Genomic DNA, 21,033 nt, shown 5'->3' with positions numbered 1-21,033 from the left:
GATGGTGGTGGCTTCCATTTTGTTCTGACAGCGAAAAATTGGAGAAAGGGCATATTTAACAAGGATGATGAACTGTACAGCGTTGGTGTGAGTCTCATGATTTCTTTAGGATGCGTTCTTGTCCATTGACAGTGTTGGGTTTTTCCAGAGGCTCCTAAAAGGTACACATGGCTGTAGTGGGATATTCTGTTCATTCCAAAGTTATTGCTTAGTTCTTCAGTGGCAAAGTAGCAACTGAGTAAAACCTCTAAGCGTTAGATTTCCTTGCCTTTTCAGTTGATAACAAAAATAAAGCTGTTAATGTGCAGCGGTCTCCAGTCATTGCAGCTTGGTGGCCCAGCAGGAGGGTGGCGGGAAGGGGGTTGCCATTTACACAAGTTGACCTGTGCGCATGAGTGTGCCCATCTCTCACAAGTGGAGCTACACACACGCGTCAGCCCACCTCTTGTGCAGCCAGGTTCCTAATAAGCTACGCCCCGGCAATGGGCTGCAGCCCGGTAGTTGTGGACCCCTTATTGGATAGTCCAAGAAACAAAGTGTGCCTTTGTGATTTCTGCAGTTTTATGTTGCAGAATTCAGTTTTCTGTTGGGAAGAGCGGTGGTTTGTTAGCCATAAATCCTCTCCAGTGGATTTGTGTCATCATCTCCTTTCTTGAATGTTAATGCAAAATCCTCTAGGCCAGCTTAGCCACAACCGAGTGCACGGGTTTCCTAAGCTGTAGGCTTTCATTTGGCCCTTTAAAAAGATGCTAGTATAATTTCAGATGGCACTTCTGAATTGGGAGCGTGTTGCCTTGGTAGTGAGGGAATTAAACAAATTTTTGTTCCATGGTGCCTATTGTGTAGAATCTGTAAACAACTTTACAGGTTTATTAATCATAATTTGAGACAACTTTTGAAGGGGTAACAGCAAGTGCCTTCCAAGACATTGTGGGTTATGAACTGCTGCATGTAATTTTGCAAACAATTCAGGTGGGGTGGAATTAAATTTGGGGGTTTGTTTCCTCTACCATTCCAGGAAAATTGTCAAGGGGAATATTTTTGGGGTCCATGGATAGGAGACAACGGTGATCTTGTGCTGCTGTAGGAAAATGATTTCTGGGTCAGTTACATTGTCATTTTTTTCTTGGAATAATAACTGCAGAGGAGTAATCTTGGCAGTTGTCTTGCTAGAACTTGTCTGCTCAGCATGTAGTTCACATGCTTTATAATTTATAATTTTCTTCCAGGCCCAACATTCAAACGGGGGGCGGGATCCTGGGGGCCCACTAGATGGCAGTGTTGGCAGTCAAAAGGAAATTGTCTATTCAACAAACATAGTTGAGTTGCATTCTCCAGCAGTAAGTATGTGGCAGGGTGCGAATGCAAAAAAACAGTTTGACTAAAGGCAAGTAATCTTGAGAAGGTAGGAGTTGCAGATGTCCCTTTCCATATAACACAGGTAGTCCTCAACTTAAAACATTTCATTTAGTGACTGAAGTTATAACAGCATTAAGAGCTAGTTTGATTCAACGATCAAGGCATTGGGCTAGAAACCAGGGAACTGAACTAGTCTGGTTTTTGGCACGAAAAGTGGCTGGGTTGATTGTGGACCAATTCCTCTCCCTCTGCCCAGCTCACCTCACTTGTGAAGAAAATAGGAGACGGAAGGGAAATGGTTCAAAAATCTGGGCAGACCTTCTGGTGATATAATTTGCTGGAAGATCTCTGGCTGTTGAAATTTTTTGAGGGGCAGAATTGTAGTTCCATCTGATCAATTCAAATAATCACAATGATAAATCTGATCTAAAAAGGAATGGGGGGCTGAAAGAGAGAGGTCTCTAGCTGCTTCATAGGAGCCCCAAAGCAGCTGGTGCTAGAAGAGAATAATGGAGGGGGGAGGCCTTTTCTTCTTCCTTGGTCCTGACATGGTGCAAAAATAGCTTGTTCACCAGCTCCCCCCCCCAAAAATGTGGTTTCTTTAATAGGAGAATAAAACAGAATCCTCCAAGAAGGCAAAGCCCAACCTGTAGTTAGAATTCTGATTTGCGTGTTGATGCACATTGTAAGTCATGTAAAATAAAGTGATTCCTTCTGGTCTGCTTTTTCATTTTTGCAACTGAATAACTGTCAAGTTAGCCAGAACAAGAAGACATAGTTCAATATAGATAGAGGGCACCACTCGCCCATCTTGATACGGACTATCACATTATCTGTCAAAATGCAACCTTTTCCTTCCGGGAAAATCACATCTCTGATTTAAGGATGTCAAATCCAGAGGTTAATTCCTGAAATAAGTTGCCTGATTGATACATTGTCATTGACAGGTATTCCGCTTAAATCAGAGTGTCAAATTCATGGCCCGTGGGCAGAGTGCTTAAGTCTGGCCCATGGGGCTGGCCTGGAAATAGCAAAGGACCTGTCATGCCCCTGTCGGAGTCTGAATCTGAGGAGAAAGACAAACAGCTGATGGGGAGTGGGAGTGTGGCTCCGTTGGGTGTGGAGGAAACGGGGGAAGGGCAAACTCAGGCTGGGCAGAGCAGGAGAGAGGCAGAATAAGGGAGAGGGAGTTCAGAGGAAGACCCAGGCCCACTCTTTATCCTAGGGCACACAGGGAGGAGCAGAGAAGAGAACAACGTGGGTTGTGTGGCTTATGGGGGAGGAAAGGGCCCTGATTCCCTTCATTAGCCACAGCTGGGAAGGGAGTTTAAAAGAGATGCATGCTGAATGCGATGTCTGCTGGAAGCAAACATCTTGTGTTGACTTTGGTTATCTGTATTCCTGGTGTCTTCACGTCTGGAATTCCTTCTCTAGCCTGCTGGATTAATTACGTCCTCTTGCCTTAATTGGACTTATATAGTTACAGTTTTTGCTGACCACATTTTGGACTTGATTCTCTGCAGCCAAAGGCTGTTCCTGGGAGAGTTTTTCTCCATCCCAGAAGGTAACCTGGACATTGGGGCCAAAGTTGGAGTTAATAAAGGGACTCCTACTGATTATCTGACTGTGTTGCCTTTGTGCCACGCCCCTTTGGGTCATCACAGGACCGGACTCTGGTGTCTCTAGCAGCCAAAATGGGATGTAGGGAGTGGAGCTCGTGGAGCCCCTCCACACCTCGTTTTCAGGCTGGACAGCCTCCTGCAGCACTTCGTTGGCCAAAATAGGGTGTGGGCGGGCGAATGAGACTCACGGGTATCCCATTTTGCCCATCGGGGTGCTGTAGGAGGCCATCCAGGCCGAAAATGGCCAGGGGGGAACTTTGTGTGCCCCCAACGCCCTGCTTTGGCCGGCAGGGTGCTGCAGGAGGCATCCATCCCATCTCCCCCCACCCCACCCCCCAGCCAGCCCGCAGAGGAGAACTACAAAGCTGATCCAACCCTCGAAGAAATCTAGTTTGACACCCCTGTCCTAAATAGTTCCCTAAATATGGAAACCAAGGAGATTATATTTGTAGTACCATTAGTTAAAGTATTTAATTGTTTGGAGAATCAATGAGCAATCTAAAAATTCATAAAGGAATCTGAACTGTAGAGTTTGAGAATTCCTCCCTTGTGTACTTTTTAAAAAACCCTAAATTTATTCACTGCCTATTCTTAACTCTTGCCTTGACTATTGTAACAGTAAATCAACTCAAACACTACTACAGGGCCCCATCATTCAAAATAAACCCTGGGGTTTTAGATACATATCCGCCATTGGTCATCAATGGTCCTCTGGATTCTATCTAGCTGAATTGAGCAGTTTCTTTGCAAATTAAGGTACAAAATCATATTCCTGTTCTCATGCAGCTGGTTTTTCACCAAGAACACTACCCAAACAAGCCAAAACAAACCTGGTTTTTCCGATTGAGATGTTTGCAAGAACAAAGAGGGGGAATCTGTACTAAAGCTTCCAAAGGTGCATGAAAGATGGTGCACTGGCAGTGCCAGTCGCCATCCTGTATATTTTAATGGTAAGCAATAACCACCTGCTCAGTGGTTTATATTCCCCCCCACCGCCCAAAATGGCTCCTGTGTCTCTTAAAAGCTGAAATGAAAATAACTCGTATCTTCTGGTACAGCCAAATCTTGCATACGAACACCTCGTGTATGTTTGTGCATGACATTTCTACAACTTTGCAAAAATTCAAGACAGGAGCGAGGATTAAACGTCCTGTAAAAACAGCCCAAGGACTGTTTTATGGTAAGTTATTTTGATTTTGAATAATTGGTTTCAACAAGAATTTCCTATGTTAAATAAGTTTCTGTTCCACTTCCCCTGAGAAGTGCAGATTGAATGTTCACATCTTTCTTACCCACTCAGAGGTGACTTTTTGACATGCTGGGGGCGTTAGGAGATATTTTTAGGGGAGATGTTGCCGTGACATTTTCCTGTTCACTATTATCTCTCAGCAGGTCAATGATCGAGTTAGTAAGCATCACAAGAGAGAAATGCCATGCACATTTTAGTCCTCCAGGTGGTTTCTATTATATTGCCAACCAGCTTCATGGCCGGACAACATAAAATTCCTTAACAGCACCATGAGGCACCAGAACTTATTCTAAAGTAGCACAGGCAGTCCTCTACTTACGATGGTCAACCCTGAAGCTGATGTCAGCGTTCCAGCTAACCAACTCCAAACCAAGAAACTCCAAGACTTATATTTCCCCAAAGTTCCATTTTACTAGAGTTGTCATATTGGCACATCTGGGAAAACCTGAATCAGAGAGTTCCGGGTTTTCCCTTCCCAAAAGAGAAATCAAAGATCCCTCCCCTGCACCCATCAGTCCATCACATGACCCAATCAAATCTTTGTCCCAACTGGAGTCATTCCTCCAGACACTTAGATTTATATACCACTTTACAGTGCTTCACAGCCCTCTCTAAGCGGTTTACAGAGTCAGCCTCTTGCCCCCAACAATCTGGGTCCTCATTTTACCAACCTCAGAAGGATGGAAGGCTGAGTCAACCTTGAGCCTGGTGAGATTCAAACTGCTGGCAGTTGGCAGAGTTAGCCTGCAATAATACATCCTAACCACTGTGCCACCACGGCTCTTCTTGGGGCCGCTTACATTTCCCACAATCGGATGATCATAATTTTCAACATTTTTTTTTTGCTGCTTTTCTACATTTATTTGTGCTTTCTGGCAAGAATAATGTCCATTGGGTAAAATGTATTTACTTAACAACTGAGTTTAACAACTGACACCAACATAGTAATAAAAATCATGTGCTGATCAGCTGAATAACTGCAATGATTTACAGCCGTAATCCCAGGCTGAATTACAGTCATAAGATAAGGACTATCTGGACATTTGAGAGGCGAGCGTCTTTTAAGGAAATAAACAGAAGTGTAAATTCATTGTAAGACAAAACGCCCCTATCCCCTCCCTTTAAACCAAGCAAAAAACAACCCACCCAATTGGATCATCCCATCCGAGGTCCAGTCGAAGTTGTAATGCCTGATCCACTGTCCCCTGTCAACTCAACAAAGAGAACTCATTTTAGTGCTTGTAATTTTGCAGGGGGTGGCTACAGCTATCGCAAGACAATTCTCCACGTGGCTGAACGTGGCCAGTTTGTCTACCTGCTTTGCAGAGTGAGTCACTACGCCAACTGCACATGCCAAGCAAGACAGTGGAAAGTGTTCTGAATTGAGCTGACAGACCAGAGATGGCATTCATCACGTTCTGACTGGTTCTGGAGAACCAGTAGTAGAAATTTTGAGTAGTTTGAAGAACCAGCAAATCCCCCCACTGACTGGCAAGTCCCAGCTGATCGGCTGGGTCTTCTTTGGTTGCCCTGCACATTTGTTCACACACATATACATTTATTCATCCTTACAATACATCCTCCGCAATCTTTAGTATTATTTGTGTCATAGTCTCGGTTATCCTCTCAACAGCTCTTTTCCATCTTAGGTCCTCCCTTTCTGTCCCCCACCAATGGTAAAATCTATTCCAAATTATATAATATATTCCGATTCATCCTTATTTTTAATCTCTAGGGTTAGCCTATCCATTTCAGCGCATATTACTTCGTCCTTACTAGGGGTTATCAAATATAACTCTTTCTTATATATTTTTTGGTATAATTCCCAATAAGAAACAGTAAGTCACTTTTTTGAATGCTGTTGTAACTTGGAACAGTGGCTCAACAAATGGTTATAAGTCAGGGACTAATTGTAGTAAATGAATGAGAGATATCCAGATAACCAGTGCTTTAAAGGTAACCACCAGTACGTTGAATTGCACTTGGAAGCTCAACCAGTAAACAATGCTGCTCACAGAGGAAGTGGTGTTAACACTTGCCGTGTATATGGCACAATTTACAACCCCATATAGCATGCAAAATAGTGGTGTGCTCCTAACAAGAGGTACAATTTTTTAACATGCTTGTGGGTGGGCATTTAATTATACTGGAGAACGGCGATTGAATAAAACAATAGAACTTACGTACAACAAGATAGTTCCAGAGGAGAGAATCATAGCCGAATTCAACCTACGTGTTAATTCATGCACCCGGTTAATAAAACAAAATGACCATCACATGAACGATCCCCTAAGCCACACTTAAAATTTCCAGCACACATGAAATGTATTATGTATGCAGTGCAAAGTACGATGGCGGACAGATAAATAACTTTCTCAGACAAACCTCAAATTATGCAAAGTTTTCTGGAACAGAATGGTTGCATAAGTTAGGGAGTGTTAGTAACAGCTTAAATGTTGTCTTGCATCATACAGAACAGCAATAGCACTTAGACTTATATCCCGCTTCACAGTGCTTTTACAGCCCTCTCTAAGTGGTTTACAGAGTTTACAGCATGTTTACAGCATGTTGCTCCCAACCATCTGGGTCCTCATTTTAACTGACCTTGGAAGGCTGAGTCAGCCTGGTGAGGATTGAACTGAATTGCTGGCAACCAGCAGTCAGCAGAAGTAGCCTGCAGTACTGCATTCTAACCATTTGCCACCAAGGCTCATAAAGTACTTAAAACCCAGTACTTTAAAAAAAAATCCAAATACTTAAACCAATGTCTAGGTACCCCAACACAAGCATATTCCACACTACCTGATCCAATATAATTTAATGGGCTGGAAGACTGAGAAAAGCAAGAACGCAAATGGCTTCCAATATTTGAGAGAGGCTGTCACAGAGAATAGAGGGAGTCAAACTATTCCCCAAAGCACCTGAGGGCAGAAGCAGAAGTAATGGATGGAAGCTAATCAAGGAGAGATCCAACTTAGAACTAAGAAGATATTTCTTGACTGTAAGAACAATTAATCCGTGCAATGGCTTGCCTTCAGAAGTTGTGGGTGCTCCCAACACTGGAGGTTTCTAAGAAGAAATCGGACAGCCATTTGTCTGGAATGGTATAGGGCAATGGTGACTAAACTTTTTGGACTTCTGTGCCAAGAATTGCACACACGCTAGCGCGCGTGCACTCGCATTCCATCACCCAGAATGCAATGCTCATCCCCTCCCCACGCACCCTGCGCATGTGCACACAATGCCCCACCCCCTTACCTGCACTGCACCTCACAGCTGATTTTTCGATGGGTTTGAGGCCTTTGGCCTTCCAAAGGCTTGGAAAAAGCCTCTGCAAGGCTTTTCAGGATGAATTATAGGCCCATTTCATCACTTCCGGTATTACAGGAAGTGACGAAATGGGCCTATCGTTCTGAAAAGCCTTGCAGAGGCTTTTTCCAAGCCTTTGGGAGGCCAAAGAAGGCCTCAAACCAACCGAAAAAAATCAGCTGTGAGGTGCGCACAGCGCAGTGGGGTAAGTTTACCTGGGGCTCGTGTGCCAGTACAAATGGCTCTGCATGCCACTTGTGGCACGCGTGCCATAGGTTTGCCATCACGGGTATAGGGTCTCCTGCTTGTGCTGTGGGTTGGACTAGAAGACCTCCAGCATCCCTTCCAACTCTATGATTCTGTATTCTAAGGAAGCAATAGCACTTAGACTTACGTACCGCTTCAAAGTGCTTTATAGCACTCTCTAGGCAGTTTACAATGTCAGCATATTGCCCCTAACAACCTGGGCCTTCATTTTACCTAGGATGGAAGGCTGAATCAACCTCGAGCCAGTCAGGATCAAACTCCAGGCTGTGAGCAGCAGGCTGAGTCAGCCTCGAGCTCCATCAGGATCGAACTCCATGCTACAGGCAGAGTTAGCCTGCAATACTGCATTCTAATCGCTGTGCCACCAGGGCTCCTAAGCTTGCCATATTGCCTGGGCAAATAATATGAGCTTCTCACAAAGGTCTCTACTGGTGGCATTTTGAGATCTTTGATATTCTCTCTTCGTCTTGCCAAATAGCCAAGAAACACAGAAACCACAAGTAAGCCTACACTGATAGGTGTCTCAGAGGGGAAATGGCCTCGTTTTCAGGCACAGCATATCTTGCATGACTACATTGTAGTAACATGTGCCATCTCACATTTGTTTCCTGCCTTCAGCATCGGCCTTGGCACATTTGATCTCTGTTTCCTATTGCAGTTCTTACTTGTCACTATTCCTCTGAGTTGTGGTTTCCACACACCTGACACGATGGTAGGAAAGCCAGATTAGCTGTTAGCAGAATGAGGTGAGAATTATCTATCACATCATCTTGCTGGGTAGAATTAGTGGGAGGTGAGTGTTTTTATTTTTATGCTAGTTTGTTCCATCCAAAAATAAAATTGAAAAGTGGGTGTGTGGAGTAAATGTGTTGGCTCTGAATTAGTTTTATAATAATTCAACAGCATTATTTCTAGCTGCAAGTTGATTTTTTTTTTTGCTTGCTGAAAGGGATTAGGGCAGGGGTATCAAATTCCAGGCCCGCAGGCCAGATCTGTCTCTTCTTGGTTTTTTTCCCTTGACAACATTTCACTTCTCATCCAGGAAACTTCTGAATGAGAAGCAAAACCTCTTCCAAAAAAAAAAAAAACAACCCAAGAAAGTCCAGTTGCCTTTTGGGAAAGCTTCTTTGGGATAGTTGGGGCCAGAATTTCCATTGCTAAGCAAAGTGGTTGTTTAAATGAGTCTCGTCCGATTTTACAATCTTTGTTTGCCCCAAAACACAGACCCTTTTTTGGGGATCCTCCATAATTTTTAAAATTGGAAAGACAAAAAACGTTTAATAAATGCTGGCAATAGATGGTCTTTTCAACCTGGAAAGATAGACTTTTTTTTTAAGCTTCTTACCCCTTTTAATTATGTGTGTATATATTTTACAAGGCAGCTGGTAAACATTAAAATGAAAAAAAAAAAAATCAAAGCCGACAAAGGTAAAATTACACTATGAAAATCAAAATACATTAGACAGAATCAGCAACAGAGAATGTGTGTGTTCTGGATGAAGCCTTTGTTTTTCTGTGAATTATTTCATCTATTATTCCATTATTCACAAACTATATTTCACAAAGACTTTACATACACCTACAGTACATATACATCAAATTTATGAAGGTACAAAATGGATTTTATAAATTATTTCAGACACATTTAAATTAAAGTTCACAGTACTATGGGCATTTACAAAATAAAATTAAAGTTCTAGAAAAACTGCAGTTACTTCATATCTTTTTATCAAAGAGATATCAAAAAGAAGCACATTTTTCTCTCTTGTCTCTTTTCCATCCTGTATGTGACTATCTCTCAAGAGGATTTATCCTTCCAATAACATCTGGAATGATTTATTGTTGTCAATGAGGTATGAAGTGTGAGAATGCTATTAAAAGGGGAAAAAAGAACTGAGCAGTTAAGGAGGATTTGGGACTAGAGATTATACAGGCCAGAAATAGAAGAAAGAATGAAAAAGAAACTCAAGGTAACTCCATCTTAATTTTCTTAGTATCAAATGGGTCAGAGAGAAACTTGGGCAGTCTTTCAACATAGATGTGAACCCCTTGAGATAAGGAATCTAGGTTGAGGAACAAACATAGCAAGGATTCCTAGAATCCTACTTTATTGTTGTAGAATATATCAAAATGTTGAGAGCCTGTCCAGGTTTCTCTCTATTCCGTGTTAAACTAAATAAGACAGCATTATTTTGAGTTTTATCCCCATGATTGTTATATGGGCCAATTGTACCTGGAGAAGTGAAATGTTTAAAACAAGTGGTAAATCTGTGCTTTTCCCCAAGTTATCATGACAACAAATAAAGGTATTATCGACCCTACCCCGCTCATAATATGAGTTTCCTATCGATCACTCAACTATACTTATTTCAGATGGATGCTTTGCACGTCCGCAGTGCATGTTGTGAAATTGAATGCTGTCCTGTAAAACCTGCCTTGAAAGGCGCCTTCGAAACTCATCTGTGGTAAAGTAATAAATTATAGGGTCGAGGCAGGAATTTAAACTGGCAAGACACAAGGCAATGGCGTGGAAGACCAAGATAGCCTTTCGGGCATCAGAATCTTCTATATTTTGGGTCTTGACCAAATAATTCAAAGGGAAGCTGATGTGATAAGGACCAAAGCAAATCAAAAAGACAACAGCACAAGTCAGGATCATCTTCAAGGCTTTCTGTTTCTCCCCGAGGTCTTGGGAAACAGAATTCTTCTCTTGGAGAGATAAGATGGTCTTCCAGGAACAGTACAAGATGATCAACAGGGGGGTTACAAAGCCAACCAGCTCACCCAGGGACATCATTGCTATTGAGATAGGTTCATCTGCAGTCTTCAAGGGCAGGTCGACAAAACATTTATCGTCAGCACAGGTCTTGTTGGAGGTAAGACGCAGAAGGGGGAAAGATAAGCAGCCAACGCAAACCACCAGCCACCCCACAATGCAGATGTACATATCATAGATGCACTTGCAATCACTGAACTTCAGAGGGTGCATGAGGAATTGGAACCTCCTCACACTGATGCAAACCAAGAAGTAAATGCTTGCATACATGTTGACGTACTTGAGGTAGAAGCAAAACATGCAAAGTTCCTTCCCCAGGTACCAACTTTTAGACAGGTAATAAAAAATCCTTAGTGGCAGAGATAAAACTTGGGCCAAGTCTGCAATTGCAAGATTGAACATAAAAATCACGGCCCGTTTAGTTTCTTTCATATAACCATAGAAGACCCAGAGAGCCAGAACATTCCCAATCAGCCCGGGAATCAGGATGATTGTGTACACGATAGCATAGAAATGTTTCAAAAACTCCTCTTCATTATAGTTTGAGTCATTGGCTGCCATGATTTTCCTTGTGAAATATGGAGTGGCTTAGAAGAAAGGTAAGGAGATTATCTAAAATTGTTGCTATCTTGAATTCTCAGGGGAAGGATGTGAAAAGGCTACAACCAGAGCTGAGGCACCACATAGGTGAATTCTGAATATTGCCTGGTTTTGATGCATCATCTTTTCTTTTGCAAGCTTGCAAAAACAGATGTGCTTCCGTTTCTTTGTAGGGGGAATCATTTTTTAAAAAAAGAATATTTAGGATCTTTTTGCTTCTCTGATTCTCCGGATCCTCCTTCAGCTTTCTTCATTGTGTTGAGTTTTGTCCAAAATAAGCTTGTTTGATTATAGCATCCAGTTGATTTTTGAAGAAGCTTTATCCCGGAGCTTCGAGTCCTCGTTCTCAAATAGGTTTTGTCTTGAGGAAAAGGAAGACAAATAAATCCCAAATGTATGCTGTGGACAAGAGGCAAGGAGAACCAGGTATCATCTGAGACATCACAGCCACTGCCACCTGTACGAAGAGTTTCTGTTCCTTTTCCACTGTCGTACCAAAAAGGACTTTTATAGTTGTTACTCTGCAGTACAGCAAAATTGGAACACCTGCAATTGAAGAAAATGCAAATAAGAGTTTATGTAATCCTATTCAATGGAAAGTGTCTCAAAGTTGGCTTGGTTAGAGGTTCCATCAACCAACCCATCTCAACTCTGTTAGATACACCAGAGAAAGCTGTAATCTCAAGGCCCTCTTTTTGGCAGAGCTTACACCAATGTCTACTTGGCCTCTCATCCCAACCTCACTTCCTCAACAGGCATTCTACCTGCCAGCTTTAGAAAGAAAATAAAGCTGCTTCTATTTAGATTGGGATTGTTTGGGAATGCCTCCCCTTTGAAAAGAGAGGAATCTACGGTAGATGTCCTAGTGGACAACCACTTAAGTACGACCCCAAAGTGGCCAACACACTCTTAAACTGCATCAGCAGAGGGATAGCATCAAGAAATGATAATACCACTCTACTGCTCTAAGCCACATTTGAAATACTGCACACAGTTCTGGTCACAATACAAAAAAGATGCAGAGACCCCAGAACAGAGGTCTTCAAACTTGACAGCTTTAAGACTTGTGGACTTCAACTCCCAGAATTCCTCCTCCACTCATGTTAGCTCAGGAATTCTGGGCGTTGAAGTCTTCAAACTTGCCAAGTTTGAAGACCCTTGGCCTAGAAAGAGCGATGGGAAGAACAATAAAGATGATAAGGCTAAATCAGACAGGGCTCTCCAAACTTGGTAACTTTTAAGACTTGTGGACTTCAACTCCCAGAATTCTTGGAGTTGAAGTCCACAAGTCTTAACATTACCAAGTTTGGAGACCTCTGGACTAAGAGAACTTGGTATGTTTAGTTTAATAAAGAGAAGGCTAGGGGAGACATGATAGCAATCTTCCAAAATTTGAAGGCATGCTACAGGAAAGAAGACCTCAATTTACTCTCCAAAGCACCTGAAGGTAGGTCAAGAAGCAATAGATGGAAGCTTGTTAAAGAGAGAACCAACTTGGGAAGAAGGAGGAATTTCTTGACAGTGAGAACAATTAATCAACAGAGCTTGCTTTCCAAAGTTCTGACTATTCTATCCCTGGAGGTTTTTAAGAAAAGATTGGAGAACCATATGTCCAGGGTTACTATAAGGACTCCTGCCTTGGGCAGGGGGTTGTATTAGAAGACCTCAAGATCTGTTCTAGCCCTATGATTCTAAAAGCATCCAATACAAGCCATGACAATATGTGCATCGTATCTGGCACAGATTGTATAATACTTGCCATTTGAATGATGACACATGAGGTCCTTGGCCCCCCCAAAATAGATACTCATGTCCCCTTCTAAAATAATCTCCTGCAGCTTCCATTCCTCTTGGTCAAGGGTCTTCAAATTTGGCAAGTTTAAGACTTGTGGACTTCATCGCCCAGAATTTCTGAGCTAACATGACTGGAGGAGGAATTCTGGGAGGTGAAGTCCACAAGTCTTAAAGCTGTCAAGTTTGAAGACCCCTGCTCTTGGTCAAAATATATCACTGTTGTCGTCATCATCATCATCATCATCATTGTCATCATCATCATGTAATAGTATAAAAGAATAGTTAGATCCTTTTAGATTTGAGATGTAGGAGTTTTATAGGCAAGTGAGTCTTATTTCACTCTTTCAAGAATGCTAAGCTGGTCCAGCTGTATTTGGAGCGTTGTCTGCTCTAAAGCGGATAATTGCTTTTCCTGATTCTATTTCTCAAAGTCCCTGATGCTATGTAGACAAATTGATTTTAGCAAATTTGCAAAAGATTCACTCCTCTGTTTTCATAAGGTCTCTTATGGTAGGATTAATAGTAAAACCACTATTTCTTAATTGTTTTGTGCTGCCTGGCTAGCTGGATTGCTTTTCCTCTATTTGCTGGAAGCTGCTGTACATCTACTTTACTAGACCGTAGATCTGTTGAGGAAATGTAAAATCATTTCATTGTGTTACTTTAGAATTCCTTCCCTCCCCAATTATGTTATTAAACATCAGTATATTTGATTAGGGGCAGGCTGTTCCCTCTGAAAGTTGAATGAAAGTACAACTTCCATAACAGAAACATATCTTCTGAGATTGTGATAGAACTTCGGGGAAAGCCTCCAAAGAGCTCATCAATCAATCATGGACAAGGTGAACCCAAGGTAAAGGTAAAGGTTCCCCTCACACATCCATGCTAGTCATTTCTGGCTCTAGGGGGCGGTGCTAATCTCCATTACAAAGCCAAAGAGCCAGCACTGTCCAAAGACGTCTCCGTGGTCATGTGGCAGGGAAGACTAAACGCCAAAGGTGCTCAGAACGCTGTTACCTTCCCAGCAAAGTGGTTCCTATTTTTCTACTTTTGCATTTTTACATGCTTTCGAACTGCTAGGTTGGCAGAATCTGGGACAAGTAACGGGAGCTCACTCAGTTATGTGGTGCTAGGGTTTCGAACTGCTGACCTGCCGACCTTTCTGATTGACAAGCTCAGCATCTTAGCCACTGAGCCACCGCAATCCCTGTGAACCTAATCTTGCTGTATTTCTTACTCTGCTGTATCGTATGAGTCAGAACACATAATCTATCATCTTTCACAGTGTATTCCAGTGCCATTAGTAGCACAAAGCTTTTAAATGTGTACCTTTCAGGTGGCTTTGATTGTGATAGATGAAGACCATTACTTAATGTTCAGTGATTTGAGGTAAAACATTAAGTCAATGGCCCTTTCAAATTTTCTGTCACAGTTGAGCCATAGTAAAGTCCTCTGTTATATAAATAGTGAAGATTTGATTCCCCCTCTGAGGGGTTTGCAATGATTAATTAAAATGCCACATCTCATATTATCCTACTAAATCACTTCCCTCCATAATGTGCCTTTCTAACATGCTGTTAACAGCTAGTTGACAAGTCTGAAAATATAGTTTCATGCAGTTAGAGACACTCAGCATGAAGAAAGCTGGCATAAGGTGTGTCTCCAGAACTCAATTGGTAGGAACAATATAAAGCAGCAGAAAGATTATACCCCACTGCATTCTACTTAGCATCTAAGAGCCTATAATTTAACGTATAAAGAAATGGGGTGTAATCTTTTGGCTGCTTTGTCACATCACTGCCCCCAGGCGCATAATGTTATACACATTCAGCTATATTCGCATCATTTGCAAAACACTAAACATAGCTTAAGAAAAATGACTGTTGTTATGCCATATATAATGCCAAAACAAGAACCATAAGCAGCTGCTGCTGGGCTGGGGATGGAGCAAGGGATTGCGAGATTGGCTGGGAAACTGTCAGAGAATGTTGAAATATCAATAGCACTTAGCAATAGTACTTAAACTTATATACTACTTCACGGTGTTTTACAGCCCTCTCTAAGTGGTTTACAGAGTAAGCATATTGCTCCCTCCAACAATCTGAGTCCTCATTTTACCGACCTCAGAAGGATGGAAAGCTGAGTCAACCTTGAACCGGTCAGGATCGAACTGCTGGAAGTGGACAGAATTAGCCTGTAATACCGAACTCTAACTACTAGCGGGCCTCCAAGATTCTTCCAATAGAATAGAACTGGAAGGGACCACCAATATTTTCTTGCAGACAACCAGTGGCAACCACTGCTCTAGAACACTAGCAAGAGCTGTTGAATATAAAGAATGTAATCTCGTGGAACATCTGATGATGTTATCCAGCCAGAGAATGAAACATCTGCCAGCCAACAACCCAAATCGGTGAGCATCAAGGACTCCATAGTTCAACCCTGAGCAACAAAGATTCTCTTCTCTTAGAGAATTTAACCACCTAACTGGTGACTTCATGACCCTGAGAAATAACTAAATACGGGCAAAGTGGTGTAGTTAACTTATCAAGATTGAAATTTCAGTACTGCCTCAAATTTAAAAAAAAATGTTGTGTGTATTTTAGTTCCAGAGCAATGGAAAATCCAGCAGTGATTACAAAAGCCATTGATTTTTTTTGTTTATTTTATATTATGCACATTATACAGCTTTCCTCCTATCACTTATTCTTCCTATTCCATTCCCATTTTCCTCCTAGTTAAAGGGTAGTGATTAAACTTTCACTTGCTTGCCATTGGGAATTACAGACCCTTTGCTATAAAAGCTCTGTAACATCGTGCCACGCTTTGTCTCAGCCTTTTTGCCAAATAGATATTGATATTTTGCTCATTAAAATAAAAATAAAAAGACTGGAAGAGTTTGGCAGGAAAAGAAAGAATGGTGGGAAAATAGAAAGAATGTTTAGTTAATAAAGGAGAATATTTGTAGCTCAGGGTTGACATGAGGGGTCCTGGGTACTCTCTGAGGTTGCTTGTTTTGTTGCAGATGTTTCATTACCCAACTAGGTGATATCATCAGTGCTAGTAAGGAGTGGTGTTTGCACTCCTTATATATTTAACCTTACATGTACTGACTGCGGCGAGAATTGTATTTGCACAATATTGGAAAAATGGGAACACCCCATCAGATGAAAATATAATTCAGAAAATGTTGGATTGTGCAGAGATGGATAGATTGACATTGAAAATAAAAGATAAAGGAGATACACAGAGTATTACATGGTTTTATCAATGGTTAGAGATAAAAGGTAGAAATTAGATGAAGAAAGAGCAGCATTATGTACAAGTGAAACAGGAACGTCAGTTATAATTATAAATATGTTAATATAATCAATAGGATTACAAATAAGCTAACATAATTATAAATATGGTTAGAATCATTCTGTGTATAGACTGGGTGAAACCAGGCTTAATAGCAGTAACTGTGAGAGGGATCTTGGAGTCTTAGTGGACAACCAGCTAAATATGAGCCAGCAGTGTTTAGCGGCAGCCAAAAAACCCAATGCAATCTTACGTTGTATTAACAGAGGGATACAATCAAGATCAAGTGAGGTACTAATACCACTCTATAAAGCCTTAGTAAGACCACACCCAGAGTACTGTATCCAGTTTTGTTCACCACATTATAAAAAAGATGTTGAGGCTCTAGAAAAAGTGCAGAGAAGAGCAACCAGAATGATTAGGGGACTGGAGACTAAAACATATGAAGAACGGTTGCAGGAACTGGGCTTGGCTAGTCTAGTGAAGAGAAGGACCAGAGGAGACAAGATAGCAGTCTTCCAATATTTGAGGGGCTGCCATAAAGAGGAGGAAGGGGCCAAGCTATTTTCCAAAGCACCCGAAGGCCAGACAAGGAATTATGGATGGAAACTGAACAAGGAGAGATTCAACTTGGAAATAAGGAGAAACTTTCTGACAGTGAGAATAATCAACCCATGGAACAGAAGTTGCCTTCGGAAGTTGTGGGAGCTTCATCACTTGAGGCTTTCAAGAAGAGATTGGACTGCCATCTGTCAGAAATGGTGTAGGGTCTCCCACTTGGGCAGGGGGTTGAACTAGATGACCTACAAGGTCCCTTCCAACTCTGATTATCTGTTATCTGTTATCACACACACACACACACACACACACATATTGTCAATTTATATTCTGCTGTCTTGCTTGTCAGTGTTGGTGGGGGAGATCTTAGGAATTATTTATCTGGGCTGTTTCCTGTTGGCTCTTTGGCAGTTTCTTGATTGGGTCTTGTTTATTTGATTGTTGGCCTGTAGTTAACCTTGGATTTAATCTATCTATGCTGATCTGGGTGAGGGAACCAATAGAGCCAAGCAGCTCTCCACCATCAATCAGCACCCAGGTCACCATAGATTAACTCCAAGGTTAACATCAGCCCACAATCAAGTAGACAAGATCCCAATTAAGGAACTGCCAAATAAGCCAGCAGCAAACAGCCCAACCAGAGAATCTCTAAGATCACCCACACCAACACTGACAGCAGGGTGTGGGATTCTACTGGTTTGGACCAGTTTGTCTTTGGGGGCTGATAGACATATTGTGAATATGTTGTAGGTTGTGTTGGCTGGGATTGATTCATTTATAAAATATCTTTCCAAGCAGCAAAGTTCTAAGTTTATTTATTCATTTCATGGTGTCTGCACACCTCTGCCTTCCAGCACAACTCCCACAGGTTTCCACAAATACAACCGAAAACCAGACAATGACACACTACTCCCCACGGGTAACTATTCCATCACTTCATCTTGTTCCAAAGACTCTATGGAGCAACATTATTCCGATCCTTTTTCTTAAATTTAAGAGGACAAGGACAAGTTAAGCCTCTTGGGGGTGAAAATTGATCCCAGAAGGAAAGGGTTACCACAGAGAAAGATTTCTCTACCCCTCCCCCTGTTCTTGAATCGAGAGGATCTTAAGTTCTCTTTTCTGGGATGAAGGAACAACTAGATGGGCCAACCGAACCTGGAGGAGATACATGGAGATACCTGTGACCCAGTAGTGGGCTTAATTTTTTTTACTACCGGTTCTGTGGGCGTGGCTTGGTGGGCATGGCAGAGGAAGGCTACTACAAAATCCCCATTCCCTCCCAACCCCACTAACCTGCTTTCCAGCTCCGTTCTCCTGTGCATGGCAACCAAAGAAGACCCAGCCAATCAGCTGGGACTCAATGGGAGCCAGAGAAGAGATGGGTGGATGGGGTCAGTTGGAGGTGGTATTTGTCGGTTCTCCAAACTACTCAAAATTTTCACTACCGGTTCTCCAGAACCAGTCAGAACCTGCTGAACACCACCTCTGCTGTGACCCAAGTTATAAAGGCTTTCACAGAATAAAGCCAACACTTTATGGCTTGCTGGGGACTTCTGGGAGCATCTATGAGTTTTTAAGTCATTAAGTCCTCCCGCGTAAGATTGGAAGTATCAAGGCAACGTTTCGATGAAGTCTCATTCATCATCTTCAGGCTTGTGTCTTCTGCTCTGTGCTTCTCAGAGTACAGAGAAGCACAGAGCAGAAGACACAAGCCTGAAGATGATGAATGAGACTTCATCGAAACGCTGCCCAGATACTTCCAATCTTATGCGGAAGAAAACCCGAATAACCAAAGATCCACAACTATATATATATAACTATATATATAGTTACATATAGTTATATATAAAACACTATATATATAAAACTATATATATATAACTATATATATAGTTATATATAAAACACTATATATATAAAACTATATATATATAACTATATATATATATATAACTATATATATATATATAATTATATATGTCTATATATAACTATATATAACCTCAGAAAACATATATAACTATATATATATATAATTATATATAACTATAACTATAACTATATATATACATAACACTATGCAGAAGCCTGATGATGGCAGATGAGATTCTGCCGATACGTTGCTACAACTTTAAAAGCACAACTATAATGAAGTGGGAAAATACCTGAACAAAGCTGAATACCATACATCTATATAAATAAATAAATATAAATATATAACTATAACTATATATATTTCTTAAGTTTTCACGGGTACTTACATGTATGGCATTCAGCTTTGTTCGGGTATTTTCCCACATCATTATAGTTGTGCTTTTAAAGTTGTAGCAACGTTTCGGCAGAATCTCATCTGCCATCATCAGGCTTCTGTATTGTGTTCATCTGTGAGTCAGACTTTTACAGTGGTTCAGATTTAAATTTGGAGCTTGCCTACTGCTGTGACAGAATGGTTTTTTCTTCATCCTGATTGGTTGGGAGTCTAGACACAGACCTAGATTATATATAGTTATAGTTGTATAGTTATATAGTTTTATATATATATATATAAAAGGTAGCTATGCAACCACTTCTTCCAAAGGGAGAATGGGGATTCTTTTCCACTATAATTCCATGGCAAAATTGCAAATAACTGTAACAAAGAGAATCTCCTATGAGTCAATCTTTTCCCAAGTACATGGTTTCCTTTATCAAGTGGGAAAGCCTTGAATTTAAGCCAGATTTAATCCTGGCTTAGAGCGGATTCATTAATTTCATAAAACCTCGGTTGCCCCTTTGACTTAAGTAGGTCTCTTCTTGTTTTCTTCTGTTCCATCATGCTTGATTCTCAGGAACTGCCCTTGCCATTTTGTTGGCAATGTTTTTCAGAAGTGGTTTGCCATTGCCTACTTCCTAAGGCTGTGAGAGAGTGACAGGCTCAAGGTCCTCTAGCTCAGGGGTCTCCAACCTTGGCAACTTTAAGCCTGGATAACTTCAATTCTGGGAGTTGAAGTCCTCCCGGCTTAAAGTTGCCAAGGTTGGAGACATCTGATTTCTAGCTGGCTATGTGCCTAAGAATTTTCCTAGCCTCATGCCTTAATTGCTACATTAAACCGACTTTGAGATTTACTCTAAGCATGACGCAGTCTGCAGGTAGCTCTTTACCAATATTTTTAAAGCAATATATGCACATGCATATACATAGTCAGGGTGCAAAGAAACAAATAGCAACTGTTTGATAATATTACTTCAGTCATGTTTTGGCCTCTGTCATAAATTTAGTTATTGATCTCCCAGGAAAGAAAGAAAAAAAAAATCCAAATCCTTTGTCTGCACTTTCAGAAACAGAACCCTCTGTAGGAAAGATACTATTATGCTTACAACTAGATTGAACTGTTTTCTTTCTTTCTCAAATGGAGGGACATGCTTGCCGATTTGAGCTGTCTAAATGTATCATAGTCTACAGATTTTTGCAGCAGTGAAATCTAAGACTTTTCCAGCATGAGTTCCCCCAAACCTTCCTGGATGAACCCATTCCTCTCGTTGATTTTATTTTAATTCTGTTCAGAAATGTAAATGCTCTGACAGAAATCTAGCGGAGTTTAACCAATGGCTTCCCAACTCATTAAAGAGAAACACCTGCAAGAGAAGATAACCACTACATAAAACGGAAGAGTACGAGTCGTACCTTTAGCCTTTCTCGCCTGGCTTCAAGCACGTTCTTTACATCCTCGGTAAGGACAAAAGTTTGCTGCCACGGGACATGTTTCCTCCTCTGCTTATTACAGAAACCAAAAGTGTGACTCTTCTTTTCACGTGGGACCAAAAGGCGAGATGAAGAAGCGCGGAAGTTAAAGGTGTTGCTCATAAACCTCTGAAGTTGCTCTACAGCCGCTACACTTTTTTTCCAACGTGCACCGGGTGATTAATTCTGAGTGATAACCACTTTCAGTAAGTTGCATGAAGCAGAAAGCACCCAAGATTTACACTTCTGCTATATAGTGGTGGATTCTATATATAGGCCACTGTTTTCCTCTTTACGGGTGATCTCATGGTAGGAAGAGAGCAGTGGTCCTTGATTGATGTGGCACATATGCCACGAAGAACAGCAAACTCAAGTCAATGATCCGGGAAGTCTTCGACTTAGGACCACAGTTGAGTGGTCAAATTTCCATCTCTAAGCAAGGCATTTGTTAAGTGAGTTTGGCCCTATCTTGTGA

The 21,033-nt window shown here is 41.4% G+C and overlaps 1 protein-coding gene across 1 annotated transcript; it reads right to left on the bottom strand.

The window, feature by feature from the left end:
• Nucleotides 1–9,131: 9,131 nt before the first annotated feature.
• On the bottom strand, nucleotides 9,132–20,604 carry GPR174 (G protein-coupled receptor 174). Its single transcript, XM_026703184.2, has 2 exons — nucleotides 20,502–20,604; nucleotides 9,132–11,728 (listed from the first exon to the last, which is right to left on the bottom strand). The coding sequence occupies exon 2, from the start codon at nucleotides 11,141–11,143 to the stop codon at nucleotides 10,157–10,159; it is 987 nt and encodes a 328-aa protein (XP_026558969.1). The 5' UTR covers nucleotides 11,144–11,728; nucleotides 20,502–20,604; the 3' UTR covers nucleotides 9,132–10,156.
• Nucleotides 20,605–21,033: the final 429 nt, after the last annotated feature.

Source organism: Pseudonaja textilis, chromosome 12 (assembly GCF_049901715.1).
Source record: "Pseudonaja textilis isolate UNSWEBS1 chromosome 12, rPseTex1.2, whole genome shotgun sequence".
Classification (NCBI taxonomy): Eukaryota; Metazoa; Chordata; class Lepidosauria; order Squamata; family Elapidae; genus Pseudonaja; species Pseudonaja textilis.
The sequence above is the reverse complement of the archived record's forward strand: the minus strand, read 5'-3'. Positions and strand labels throughout refer to the sequence as shown.